Source organism: Pseudophryne corroboree, chromosome 7 (genome assembly GCF_028390025.1).
Source record: "Pseudophryne corroboree isolate aPseCor3 chromosome 7, aPseCor3.hap2, whole genome shotgun sequence".
Classification (NCBI taxonomy): Eukaryota; Metazoa; Chordata; class Amphibia; order Anura; family Myobatrachidae; genus Pseudophryne; species Pseudophryne corroboree.
In genome coordinates this window covers 344,979,690-344,995,041 of record NC_086450.1, presented here as the reverse complement: position 1 = coordinate 344,995,041, position 15,352 = coordinate 344,979,690, and the positions used below count along the sequence as shown (strand labels likewise).

Genomic DNA, 15,352 nt, shown 5'->3' with positions numbered 1-15,352 from the left:
TGCACTTTTACAGTACAGGAGAGGTCATAGGTTGATTTGAAAAGGTAGGCGATGTCTTTCTCAACTGTTCTTGTGGGTGGTCTCCTCTGGATTCCCGCCACATACATAATATACAGTAAATACAGTTTATATCTATATTCTGCTTCTGCACATAACTATCCGCAGGAACATGCGATCTTCCGCAGACCAACACCGGAATGTTTCCCTTAAAATACCCTACAGCTGGATACCAAATATCACCTTATAACCTTAGTCTGTCCCCTCTTATCCTGTAAAGGTGAATCCCTTTGTTCTGCAACCATTTAAACAGCTATAACTTTCTGATGTGGTGCAAGGAGACTATGTGTACATTGTGCACTATTTGGATTAAATATGTAATGTGTTCTAATGGCCCTCCATACGTACACAAACTCTGCCATAAATACCCATACCACGCGCCGATGCGCAGGACCGCGGGAGCGACCATACGCAAAGTGCGTACATGTGCACGCACTGCAGAACAAGTGCACGCGCAGTGGGCATGTGTGTGCAGTATATACGTGCTGTGTGTTCTGCAGTATTTTTCGACTTTGTGGTGACCACCAGTATATAGTAGTACAGTATAGTAGGCCTTTGCTGTATCTTACAGCTCTGTGTCACTTCTAGTATCCTGATCAGTGCTTAATATCTGTGCTCAGTGTCAGTGCTGCATTGTGGTGACCAGTATACTACAGTACAATAGTCCAGTGCTGTTCTCGCTGCTCAGTGTCAGTTCTCCGTAGTATCATCAGTGATCAGTATAATCAGTTCTCAGTATAATCAGTGCGCTGTTAGACGTGCGCCCGTTTTCCGCCATTAGTGCAGTGGGATTTAGACAATTGATGAAGTTATTGTGTCCCCGGTACAAAATCCCATCTAGATTCCACTTCACTAGGCAGGCGATAGCGAGATTTTACCAATTAATATATCAGTGATTTATAATTATTAATTACAGTGATCTTGCCAAATATTTTCAGTGATTTTGTCATTTTCTTTCAGTGATTTGCACCAATAATACCATTGATTAGAACGAATAATTCCAGTGATTTTGTCATTTTCTTCCAGTGATTTGGACCAATAATACCATTGATTAGAACAAATAATTCCAGTGATTTTGTAATTTTCTTCCAGTGATTTGGACCAATAATACAATTGATTAGAATGAATAATTCCTGTGATATTGAGGTGTTTGTGTCGCTTAGCTTAGCCGTCCAGCGACCACAGTGCACCTCTTTTTCTCTTTTCTTTGCATCATATGCTGTTTGGGGCCAATTTTTTTAAGTGCCATCCTGTCTGACACTGCAGTGCCACTCCTAGATGGCCCAGGTGTTTGTGCCGGCCACTTGGGTCGATTAGCTTAGTCATCCAGCGACCTCGGTGCAAATTTTAGGACTAAAAATAATATTGTGAGGTGTTCAGAATAGACTGGAAATTAGTGGAAATTGTGGTTATTGAGGTTAATAATACTATAGGATCAAAATTACCCCCAAATTCTATGATTTAAGCTGTTTTTGAGGGGTTTTTGAAAAAAAACACCCGAATCCAAAATACACCCGAATCCGACAAAAAAATTTCAGGGAGGTTTTGCCAAAACACGTCCGAATCGTAAACACGGCCACGGAACTGAATCCAAAACCAAAACACAAAACCCCAAAAATTTCCAGTCCACATCTCTTAGCTCATCTAGATATATATATATATATATATATATATATATATATATTGAGAATGCTGATTTTTATACAAAACTAAAAGCAACACTTTAAAAAGACATTTCATACACTTTAAATGAAGCCGCTGCGGCCGCTATACTTAATCCGCAACCTACGGACTTTTTACACCGTCAGCGTACAGAGTCCCGTACCGAGTACGGACTTTGCGTACAAATGCCGCGCTGGCTGTACAAAGTACACACAGCGCGTACACACCCAACGATACACCGTGAACCCTTAACAGCTATGCAATGCGATAATAATATACTTTAAACCTTATCAGGGAAAGGAAGACACGACACCAGATTGTAAGTAAACTACTGGGTTCCGACACCACAGCGTATTATTACTGAAAGGGGGTTACAATAACAAAGCAATACAATACAAAAGAATAATGGCTACAGTCAATGATACATACTTGTTTGGATTTCGCCGCGCTACCCAGTCTGGTCCTCGGTCATCTAGATAGATAACTTTGTGAGTCTTGTGTGACCAGGCCTGCAGCAGGCATCTTTTTTACAATCTTCCAAAACTTAACACAATGGACACTGTAATCTCTTTGTCCATTGGACACAGGGATGGTCATTTACAGTACAGGAGAGGTCATAGGTCGGTTTGAATAGGTGGGCGATGTCTGTTCAAGATGCACTTGTGGGTGGTCTCCTCTGGGTTCCCGCCGCATACTTAATGTACAGTAAATACAGTTTATATCTATATTCTGCTCCTGCACATAACTATTCGCAGGAACATGCGATCTTCTTCAAACCAACACCGGAATATTACCCTTACAATACCCTACGGCTGGATACCAAACACCACCTTATAACCTTGTTCTGTCCCCTCCTATCCTGTAAAGGTGAATCCCTTTGTTCTGTTACCATTTAAACTGTTGTAACTTACTGATGTGGTGCAGGGAGACTATGGGGTATATTTACTAAGGTCCCGATTTTGACCGAGATGCCGTTTTTTCTTCAAAGTGTCATTTCGGTAATTTACTAAGCAAAAATCTCGGCAGTGATGAGGGCATTCGTAATATTTTGGAAGTCCTAGGAAAAAATCACGAATCAATACACCATCGGTCAAATATGCCTGCAATTTGGTAGAAATCGGTAATTTACTAAAAAGTGCAAATCACAAACACTGCCGACAATAGCCAAACACTGCCGTGCAGAAATACAATTCGTGAAAAAGTGCTAAAAAAAAACAGACCTGCTTTTTTATCCCGTGTTTGGATAGGCATGCAGGGATCCATGAGATCCGTGCATGTTTATCAGTGGGAAGGGGATGGGAAAGTGTGTATTTTTTTATAAAAAATTGCGTGGGGTCCCCCCTCCTAAGCAAAACCAGCCTCGGGCTCTTTGAGCCGGTCCTGGTTGCAAAAATATGGGGGGAAAATGATAGAGGTTCCCCCATATTTAAACAACCAGCACCGGGCTCTGCGCTTGGTCCTGGTTCCAAAAATACGGGGGACAAAAAGCGTAGGGGTCCCTCGTATTTCTGAAACCAGCACCGGGCTCCACTAGCCAGATACATAATGCCACAGCCGGGGGACACTTTTATATAGCTCCCGGCGGCCCTGGCATTACATAACCAACTAGTCACCCCTGGCCGGGGTACCCTGGAGGAGTGGGGACCCCTTCAATCAAGGGGTCCCCCCCCTCCAGCCACCCAAGGACCAGGGGTGAAGCCCGAGGCTGTCCCCCCCATCCAAGGGCTGCGGATGGGAGGCTGATAGCCATTGTGTAAATAAATGAATATTGTTTTTAGTAGCAGTACTACAAGTCCCAGCAAGCCTCCCCCGCAAGCTGGTACTTGGAGAACCACAAGTACCAGCATGCGGAGGAAAACCAGGCCCGCTGGTACCTGTAGTACTACTACTAAAAAAATACCCCAATTAAAACATAAGACACACACCTTGAAAGTATAACTTTAATACATACATACACACCTCCATATACACATACTTACCTTATGTTCACACGAGGGTCGGTCCTCTTCTCCATGTAGAATCCATGGTGTACCTGTGGAAAAAATTATACTCACATACTCCAGTGTAGAAGCCTCTTCTTCTTGTAATCCATTTGTAATCCAGGTACTTGTCAAAATAAAAAAACGGACACCCGACCTCGCACTGAAAGGGGCCCCATGTTTTCACATGGGACCCCTTTCCCCGAATGCCAGAAACCCCCTCTGACTTATGTCTAAGAGGGTTTCTTCAGCCAATCAGGGAGCGCCACGTTGTGGCACCCTCCTGATTGGCTGTGTGCTCCTGTACTATATGACAGGCGGCACACGGCAGTGTTACAATGTAGCGCCTATGCGCTCCATTGTAACCAATGGTGGGAACTTTGTGGTTAGCGGTGAGGTTACTTTCGGTCACCCGCTGACCACAAAGTTCCCACCATTGGTTATAATGGAGCGCATAGGCGCTACATTGTAACACTGCCGTGTGCCGCCTGTCATACAGTACAGGAGCACACAGCCAATCAGGAGGATGCCACAACGTGGCGTTCCCTGATTGGCTGATGGAACCCACTAAGACATAAGTCAGAGGGGGTTCCTGGCATTCGGGGAAAGGGGTCCCATGTGAAAACATGGGTCCCCTTTCAGTGCGAGGTCGGGTGTCCGTTTTTTTATTTTGACAAGTACCTGGATTACAACTGGATTAAAAGAAGAAGAGGCTTCTACACTGGATTTTGTGAGTATAATTTTTTCCACAGGTACACCATGGATTCTACATGGAGAAGAGGACCGACCCTCGTGTGAACATAAGGTAAGTATGTGTATATGGAGGTGTGTATGTATGTATTAAAGTTATACTTTCAAGGTGTGTGTCTTATGTTTTTATTGGGGTATTTTTTTAGTAGTAGTACTACAGGTACCAGCGGGCCCGGTTTTCCTCCGCATGCTGGTACTTGTGGTTCTCCAAGTACCAGCTTGCGGGGGAGGCTTGCTGGGACTTGTAGTACTGCTACTAAAAACAATACTCATTTTTTTTACACAACGTCTATCAGCCTCCCATCCGCAGCCCATGGATGGGAGGGACAGCCTCGGGCTTCACCCCTGGTCCTTGGGTGGCTGGAGGGGGGGGGGACCCCTTGATTGAAGGGGTCCCCACTCCTCCAGGGTACCCCGGCCAGGGGTGACTAGTTGGTTATGTAATGCCAGGGCCGCCGGGAGCTATATAAAAGTGTCCCCAGGCTGTGGCATTATGTATCTGGCTAGTGAGCCCGGTGCTGGTTTCAGAAATACGGGGGACCCCTACGCTTTTTGTCCCCCGTATTTTTGGAACCAGGACCAGGCGCAGAGCCCGGTGCTGGTTGTTTAAATATGGGGGAACCTCTATCATTTTTTCCCCCATATTTTTGCAACCAGGATCGGCTCAAAGAGCCCGAGGCTGGTTTTGCTTAGGAGGGGGGACCCCACGCATTTTTTTTTTTAAATTTAACACTGATTTTTTTTTTTTTTTAAAGTGCACAATGAAGCCCAGCACGGTTCTCTCAGATCCGGCCGAGATTCATTGTATTAAAGTCGGCAGTGTTTTACAAGTCGCTCACGTAAAACACTGCCTAAAAAAACGAATTACATCGACATCGGTAAAACCGAAAATGCAGAATACGGCAGCTTAGTAAATTAGTTGTACTAAATTCAAAAAGTTGCATATTTACACTTTCGATGTCATTCGTGATTGAACTTTGACCTCAAACGGAAAATTACGAATCTTAGTAAATTTACCCCTATGTGTACATTGTGCACTATTTGGATTAAATATGTAATGTGTTTTGATAGCTTTCCATGCGTTCACAAACTCTACCATAAATACCCATACCACGCGCAGGACCGCGGGAGCGACCATACGCAAATTGCGGATATGTGCATGCACGGCAGAACAAGTACACGCGCGGAGGCCATCTGTGTGTAGTTTGTACGTGATGTGTGTACTGCAATATTTTTCGACTTTGACAATATATATATATATATATATATATATAAAAGCAGGACTGGAAGATTACATAGTCAGAACTACAGTGTGATCTATACAGGCAGCAATCAGATTTGACAGTTTCTTGAAACATACAAATATATATGTCCAGTTTAGGCACAAATGACGGCTTATGAAACATGTGGATGCACATTGCCATGTTAGTGATAGATTTGCAAAGGATCAGTGGTACGTGGTATGATTTCAGAGATAAAGCATTGGAGGCACATCTTCACCTAGGTAATTGCTAAGGGGCCATAAATTCCAGTTACATGTTTGGGAATGTTTTCTCTACATTATTAGTTGTAATATGTGACAAGTGAGACATTTAATGCAAGAACACATTTCTCTTCAGTCAAGCACCACTGGCTGCTGTTTCAGCTGATTCCAGTAGAAATGTCAAAATATGATCTTACATATCTACCAATATTTAAAAACAAACCATTTGTTGAGAAGGAGGGGTATTTGCTTGATGTATTCTATCCAATGATCGCTGCTTTGCCCAATACAATTCTGTATACAGATTTAGGGGCTAATTCAGACTGGATCGCTGCAGCAGCAGCGATCGCAGTCTGAATCTTTTTGTGGAGTGCGCCCGCGCAGCGGCCGCACTGCAAGTGCGCACCCCGGGTGCCCAATGAGATGCTATCTGCATCATTGGACTGTGATTGCCTCAGCCTGATTGACAGGCAGAGGAGGTCGCAGGGCAGGAGGGGGCGTGCCAAGATGGGACGTGGTCCGGACAACGGAGGCGTGTCTGGACCATTGGGTGTGCAGGCCGCGGCAGCTGCGTGATGTCACACGCAGCCGCTGCGGCCAGTAGCTCTCTGCCAGAGCACAGGAGCTGCAGGAAGCTACTTATCAGGTACAAAAGCATCGCCGATGTGCGATGCTTTTGTACCTGTGCGGGAAAGGTAGGGCCTGGCACGCGGGGTGGACTAGCCCTGTGCTGGGCGTCCCCCTGCTTGTCAGAGTAACTGATCATAGATGTGTTAAATGTAGCACATCAATGATCAACTCTGAATTACCCCCTTAAAGCACATCACCTGCCCAACATGAACTGTCTCTGGGATCACAAAAGAATTCTATATTATGCAGCTACACAACATGATCTAACACTGTATACAGTAGAGCATTTCACATACCCACAATTACAGAACTTGATTTTAATATAACACTCTCACGCACTATACAAACACAAGGCCTAATTCAGATGTGGATGGAGTAACTATGGGGGTGATTCAGACCTGATGGCTGGGCTGCAGACTTTGCTCTCCTGCATTCGGATAGTCACCGCCTCCAGGGGGAGTGTAAATTTGCAGTGCAAGTGTGCGATCCCATGTGTACGCTGAGCTGCAAAAATCTACTTTGTGCAGTCTCTGCGCAGCCCAGGACTTACTCCTACAGTGCGATGAGAAGAGGTTGATCGGGGCTGGCGCTGACGTCACACATCCTCCCTGAAAACGCTTGGGCATGCCTGTGTTTTTCTGGACACTCCCAGTAAACGGTCAGTTACCACTCACGAATGGCCTTCTCCTGTCAATCACCTTGCAAACGCCTGTGCGATCAGAATTTTCGCACCATCCCGTTGCTGACCGGCGATGCCCTTTGTTGCTGTCCGACGTGCGTGCGCATTGCGGTGCATACGCATGCTCAGTTAGTACCTGATCGCCTGCTGTGTGAAAACGCACAGCAGCGATCAGGTCTGAATCACCCCCTATGGCTTACATAGAAGCAGCAGTGATAGCACTAATATGGTAATGCAGTAGGAAGCATCATGCCCCCTGCTTGCATTACTGATCTGTGCTGCGAGCTAGCATGCAGTATTAGATAATCTCTGACACCATTGGCTGGCCGCCGCAGGTGTTGCCAAGAGGCCAGGAAATCTCCATCCTCTGAGGAGATCCTGGCCTCGTTCCTTCCCCACAATGCCGACGACAGGCATCCATTTTGAGAAATGGAGGCCATAGCCGCCCCCACTCCACCCCAGTGGTGCAAGTAGAAAAAATGTCTTATAGGTACTGTGTACGCGTGCCAAAAAATGGGCATGGCCAAATGCCACATGAGATGTGGCCAATGAAAATGGGGGCGTGATACACATATGGGGGGTTGGGACAAATACACATATGACCCCACTAGTGCCACATACACATTGCCCCACAGTGCCAGATATACATATGCCCCCAATGTGCCAGATACACAAATGACCCACTGTGCCAGATATACATTGCACCACTGTGCCAGATATACATTGCCCCACTGTGCCAGATACACAAATGCCCCAAAGTGACAGATATACAATGCCCCCAGAGTGCCAGATATACATTGCCCCCACAGTGCCAGATATAATGTACATTACCCCCACAGTGCAAGATATACAATGCCCCCACAGTGCCAGATATACATTGCTCCCACAGTGCCAGATATACATTGCTCCCACAGTGCCAGATATACAATGCCCCCCTGTGCCAGATATACATTGTCCCTCTGTTGCAGATATACAATGCCCCCACAGTGCCAGATATACATTGCCCCCTGTGTCAAATATACATTGCACCCACAGTGGCAGATATACATTGCCCCCCTGTGCCAGATATACATAGCTCCCACAGTGCCAGATATACAATGCCCCCCTGTGCCAGATATACATTGTCCCACTGTTGCAGATATACAATGCCCCCACAGTGCCAGATATACATTGCCCCCACAGTGCCAGATATACATTGCCCCCCTGTGTCAAATATACATTGCACTCACAGTGGCAGATATACATTGGCCCCCTGTGCCAGACATACAATGCCCCCACAGTGCCAGATACACATTGCCCCCCTCAGAGCCTGCCCTAGGCATAGGCAAACTAGGCAATTGCCTAGGGCACCTGGTATGCCTAGGGGCACAAGCAGCTTCTGCTGATTAAAATGATCTGCGGCATGCCTATATTCTGTGTGCAGCATTTCGTATGCAGATACAGCCACAGTCACACACAGTATATAGGCATGCCGCATATCACTTTAATCAGCAGAAGCTGCTTGTGCATCCTAGCCACATAGCAATGCAAATAAGATGCATTTTCATAAAAAATAGGCACCCGATGTTAGCAGAGCTGCCAGTTGACTCACGCCAGGAACTATATGTGTCATTACGTGTATAAGGGCATTAATAATGTGTAACATATGTATAAGTGGCACTATGTGTGTCATTATGTGTATAAGGGCACTAATAATGTGCAGCATATGTGTAAGGGACTTTATGTGTGTCATTACGTATATAAGGGCATTAACAATGTGTGGCATATGTGTAAGGGAAATTATATGTATAAGGGCATTAATAAGGGTTGGCACAATGTGTAAGGCGCATTATGTTTTTAAGGACATTAATAATGTGTGTCATATGTGTAAGGGGCATTACTGTGTGGTATTATGTGTATAAATGCATTACCAATGTGTGGCATTATGTGTATAAGGTGCTCTACTGTGTGGTGTAACGTATAGAAAGGGCACTACTGTGTGGTCTAATATGAATAAAGAGCAATATGGTGTGGTGTAATGTGAATAAGGAGCAATATGGTCTGGTGTAATGAGAAGAAAGAGCAATATGGTGTGGTGTAATGTGAATAAAGAGCAATTCAGTATGATGTTATGTGAATGAGGGGCACTACTGTGAGGAGTAACGTATATAAGGTAAAGTGGTACTACTGTGTGATGTAATGTGAATAAGGGACACTATCGCATGATAAATTGTGAATAAACTTGCACTACTGTGAGGCATAAGTTGAATTGGGGGTACTATTGTGTGGCCATGCCCCTTGCTAGCAAAAACACATACCTTTTTGGGCTGTGCGCCGAATGTGCACACTGTTCTTATTTAAATTACAGGGGGTAGGAAAAAAAAAAAAAGGGCTGCTATGGGTGGGGGGTGATGGTGCTGGGAAAGGGGTGCAGGGTCAGAGGCGGAACTAGCGATGGTGCTAGGGGGCAACACCAAAATCTTGCCTAAGGCATCATATTGGTTAGGGCCGGCTCTGGCCCCCCTATGCCAGATATACATTGTCCCACTGTGCCAGATATACAATGCCCCCACAGTGCCAGATATACATTGCCTACACAGTGCCAGAAATACATTGCCCCCCTCACCGCTGGCTCTGTTTCTTCTACGTGAGGGGAGGAGAGTGCAGCGCCTCTCCTGCCCCTCAATGCTCCAGAAATCCGGTGATGTCTCCAGCGGCGGGGTATCGCAAATGAGGCGTTGGTTCATTAGCTCTGATTGGCTAGCAAACTGTTGCCTTATTCAGATTGACCCCGCCACCGCCGCTGGAGAGTGAGACGGTGAGATCAGGCATCACAGAGAATTGAGGGGCAGGAGAGGCGCTGCGCTCTCCTCCCTTCACACAGAATGAAGCCAGCGGGATGCATTATGATGGACGGCTCGGCGATACGGCGTACCAGCTAGGAATTTCTTACCTGTACGCCGTACCGCCCCATACCGCCATACTTGCAGCGCTGATACACATACACACACTTATTAGTATAGTTATATTTAGGGCTACAGCTGCTGCTGTACTTGGAATCACCATCTCCACTAGTTGATTACATTGTAAATACCAGTGGGCATGGTGAGTTGAAGTATAGCAGCAGCTGCAGCACCAAATATAACTATCCTAATTAGTGTGTATGTGTGTGTATATATATATATATACACACACTGCCCCAGGCCGCTGACACTGTTTTAATAGTGTTTACTAGACTAGTACAGACAGTACACTGTACCTCAGGCAGTCAGGCTGCTCCCATCCGGGAGATGAGGTGCTCCTAATGCAGCGCGGCTCCCCCTGAGTGACCCCTGCAAGTTGCCGACTTGCCGCTGCTCAAGCCGCCTCACGCGCCCAGCCAGCCCCCAGGGTCCTCTGCGCACCCGCCGCCCCAGCCGCGGGAGGGTGATGACATCACAATCACGCTCCCAGCAGGCTGGGAAGGGGAGGCACCAATACGGAGGCGCACAGTGGCAGCAGCGGTACCCGCCCACAGCGGCAACTGGTGAGCGCATCAGCACAGTCACAGTGAGCGGCGGCCCGGCGGGGTGGGTACGCCGTACCCGCGGCTAAATTCTTAAGGGTACGCCGTACCCGCCCACTTGCACCGCTGCTCCACCCCCAAATGATATCAGACTGTCACTGACAGTTTGATGCTGTACTGCATCCGGCGTCGCAGACCCGCACTGCACAGATCCGGCGCATGCATAAAGTACTGAACATCGATACTTTGTGATATGCTCCACACCCTGAATAAAGCCCACAGAACATTACATCTTCCAACATGATCTAATTTTGGTGTGAGTTCCTTAGCCTTTGTCCTATCACAGAAGGTGTTGTAGTAGACTGTACAGTGAGCTTGATTCTGATTTTCAAGCAAAGGAAAAAGGCAAGCAACTGGGCAAAACCATGTTGCAATGCAGGTAGGGCAGATGAAACGTGTGCGGAGAGAGTTAAGCGGGGTACTGACGGGAGAGATGTGTGCTGAGCGACCTTAACACAGACCGCTCAGCACACATCCCCCCCCCCCTCAGCACAGCGCGATGTGCTGAGCGAGTGTGGGGGTGGGTGGGGGGGTTTTGACGACGGGGGGCCGCTCACTTCACACAGCGCTGAAGTGAGCGACCCGCTAGATTGAGCCTGCATGCAGGCTCAATCTAGCACTGGCGATAGCCCCGCGCATCGCTATCGCTGCGGGGCATACACACGGCAGATCCGTGCTTAAAAACTAAGCATAGTCAGATTGCTTAGATTTTAAACATGGATGTCTCCGTGTGTACCCCCCTTTAGATTTGGGTGAGGTGTGTTCAAACTGAAATCTAAATTGCAGTGTGAAAATATAGCTGTCTAACATTTGAGGGCTACATGCAAAAGCATCCAGTATTTACCCTGCACAGAATAAATATAAATGTATTTGCGCCTCTTGCATGGAAACATGGTTTGCTCCAGACACAAAGTTACATCATTTTTTTGCTTTACTTACAAATCTGAATCAGGCCCAGTTTCTCTTATTGGTTGTTTGTCTCTTCATTCGGAGTGTTTATTGTCTTGCGTTAGAAGCCCAGCTGTAGTAAGCAATCAGGGGTTAGTTAGGCTGACCATATTATCCCTTTAACCTGGGACACTCATGAATTACACAGGTTCTGTGGCTGGCTGACTACAAGCTTGCATTTCACCTGGTTTTAAGCAGCCGCAGAACCTGTGTAATTCATGAGTGTCCCAGGTTAAAGGGATAATATGGTCAGCCTAGGTTAGTATAATATAGCACGCTCAAGCATTTTATGTCCTGACCTTCTCTATTTCTGCATACCACCCACCAGTCCCGACTTCAAGGGACCGTCCAGATTTTAGGGAACTGTTCAGCCGTCAGAATGTCAATCGCAATTTGCTATATGTTGGCAGGTATTTCCATAAAATGCAGAGTCACCATAAATGGTATTTTTATGTGAAAGCTCCAAACGAGGTGCATGTCCAGAATCACCATCGCCCGATGTTGGGAGGTACGCTTTCACATTAGTCTCTGATCTGGCATTCAGCTTTCCCAGACCTGCAATCCCCTGTTGAACAATTCACAATGGAAATGATTATAATTGTATTCTATTACACTCTATGCAGAAATGTTTGCCTAACCAACATATCCTGACCACTGGGCTGATTTTCAGGGGTTGTAGCTTATTGTTTGCCTGAACCTCGTCATTCCCAGCAAAAAATGCAACATGATGTACAGTATTATATAGCTTCTTGTTTTAGTTGAATGTCAGTTGTATAACGTTATATTGTACATTCAATCATTTTATAGTTATCTGTTTTTCTCCCGCCAGCTTTACGTTCCTGGAATGACAACAGCTGCAACCGAGAATTTCCTTTTGTCTGCAAGGTTCAATCTATGACACACATGTGACTCCTCTATTGATACACATGTGACTCCTCTATTGATGGTCATCTGAACTTTGGACAATTGTTTACCCTACATAATCCTCACAATTTGACGGAAAGAAGCGATTTTAATACAGAATGTTTATATCACTGTTTGTTTTTTTACATTTTTATTAGACTAAGGTAATGTTGGGTAGAGGAAAATAGAAAGGTGGTAAGAGGTTGTAACAATGTATAGATAAATTATCATCACAGTACAGGTTTGAATCAAGCAAAAGCAGTAATTTTTCACATTTATGAAATATCATATGCACATAAATTGTAAATAATAAAGAAAACTTATACAAAGATTTATGTTCCGCAATCATTCAGAGTAATAATGTCAAAGGGGTCTTCCAAGGGAGCAATAAGTGGGGATAAGGACAGGGAGAGTAGGGTCACTACACAAAGGCCAAAAACATACATAATAAACATGATACTTAATACAGGGGTGGATTATTTTTAATTAAAAACAAAAGTAATGATAGCACAGTTTGATTCACAACCTTTTTAAAAGAAATATGCACACAAAGATACACATTGTGTAGTGTACACTGTGTGTGTCCTGCCAAATCCTACCTCTATGGGTATATATGCATATAAGAGGTGCCAGTTACAATCAATGCTGCACTTACTGACACAACATTCATCAGAGTAACCAGAGACTCTGCCTAGTTTGAGCTTTCTGGCCGGCAGTTGTCCAGCCCTTATCAGATATAAATAAAAAAGAATTTCCTCCTTCCTCATGTGCAAGCTTATATGATCTAATAATTTAGTACAGTTAGATATAATTAAGCAGTAATGTGATACTCTGAATAAGTGGAAGGTAATGTTTTCTATTGATGCTTCTGTCATGGTGTTGCTTGGCCGCACTCCATCCTTGAGCATGCAGTCACCGCTGTCTTTCCCAAACCAGAGAGGCTGAAAGGCAGGAGTTCTCATCCCAACACAGCAAATGACACACCCAGAGGTGGATTGGGATGGAAAACCAGCCCAGGAAATTTATGGACGCAGACCTAATGGGGGCGGGGTCTGATAAAGAGGAGGTCTTTGTTGTGGGGGCAGGATACTTCCTCATAGGGCCTGATTGGATGCAATTGCGGCCTTCCTTGTGACTTTTGCTGCAGTTGTGTCTGAGACCAGGGGAGGATTGAGAACTAAAAGTGGCCATGTAAAATTAAGCAGAAGTGGCCGAACATGGGCAGTATGACTGCATGGCAGAGTTGCTGTACTGCAGAGATGGAATAACAGAATTAATGGGGACAATGCAGTGTTCTGAGTGCAGTGGGCTGCCTGTCATGTGGGGGAGGGGCCACATGACAGCACACAAAACAAGCCCCACAGACATGTCAACCTACCAGGAATCTTCCTGGTGAGCCCTACGGCCAATCTGCCCCTGGACACAACCAAGGAGACCAAAATTGACTTTAATTGTATTGCCAATGAAGGATGGAAAATGTATTTAAATTACATCTAATAACCTCAAATCTTTTACTTTGTTACTTTTACTCTGAAAATCAGCAAAACGATAATTTAATTTTCAAACAGTAGCATACTGTAGTTTAAACAACATAACACACATATATTAGATTACTTATTGACATAGAACAGTGCAGCTTATAATCATAGTTAAACAAACACTAATTATTTTTCCTACAGCAGATCTGACTTTAGTACTGATTATCCAAAATGTATCTACGTCTGTATTTTTATGAACTACAATATATGTATGCTAACATTACAACCTCAAAAATCTACATTTGTAACCATTTCTGTGGTAATATTGGGCCTAATTCAGACCTGATTGCTCCTCTGCATTTTTGCAGAGGTCTGCGATCAGATAGCCTCCACCCATAGAAAGTGAAAACCCACCCCGTGCAAGTGTGAAAACTTCACCAGACAGCGGAAATCTGCATATCCATTCGCAACTCACTATCCATCGAATGATTTTTCCAGTCTGTGCAGTCACACACCCTCCCTTAAAACGCTTGGGAACGCCTGCGTTTTTCCTGACACCCCCAGAAAACTGACAGTTACCACCCACAAACTTCCTCTTCCAATCAATCACCTTGGATACGCCTAGCGATCGAAATTTTCACACCATTCTGTAGCTGTTTGGGCTTGCGCATTGCGATGCATATGCATGCGCAGTCATTCGATAATCTGCCGTTGTGCAATTTTGCAAAACAGTGATCAGGTCTGAATTAAGCCCATGGTCAGCCATCTATAAAATAATTAGTCTCTATTCACTAAGCAAACTAATTCTTGTACGTTGCAACTGAAGTTAGTGCACATTAAATAAGGAAATACACTGAAATCTGCTCCATTAATTTATAAGCTTGGGTGACCTTATAAATGAATAGGTAATATACTTGAGCCCAGAGCTGGCCCTAACCAATATGATGCCCTAGGCAAGATTTTGGCTGGTGCCCCCTAGCACCACCGCTGGTTCTGCAGGAGATGCCAGACATGAGTCAGCTGGCAGCTCTGCTAACGTTGGGCGCCTTTTGTTTATGAAAATGCGTCTTATTTGCATTACTATGTGGCTAGGACACAGAAGCAGCTTCTGCTGATTAAAATGATAAGCAGTATGCTTATAATTCTGTGTGCGACTGCAGCTGTATCTGCATATAAAATGCTACATTACAGTGATTTCCAGGAATACACTGCAACGTAGCATTTTGTATGCAGATACAG

At 45.2% G+C, this 15,352-nt stretch overlaps 1 protein-coding gene across 1 annotated transcript in view; it reads left to right on the top strand.

Annotated features, from left to right (window-relative positions):
- CLEC19A (C-type lectin domain containing 19A) overlaps window positions 1-12,964 on the top strand; it is a 61,058-nt gene extending 48,094 nt beyond the window's left edge. Inside the window, exon 5 of the mRNA XM_063932379.1 lies at window positions 12,562-12,964. Coding sequence (XP_063788449.1) covers window positions 12,562-12,641 — 80 coding nt within the window. The 3' untranslated portion in view covers window positions 12,642-12,964. The remainder of the gene's footprint in view (window positions 1-12,561) is intronic.
- The last annotated feature ends 2,388 nt before the right edge of the window (window positions 12,965-15,352 follow it).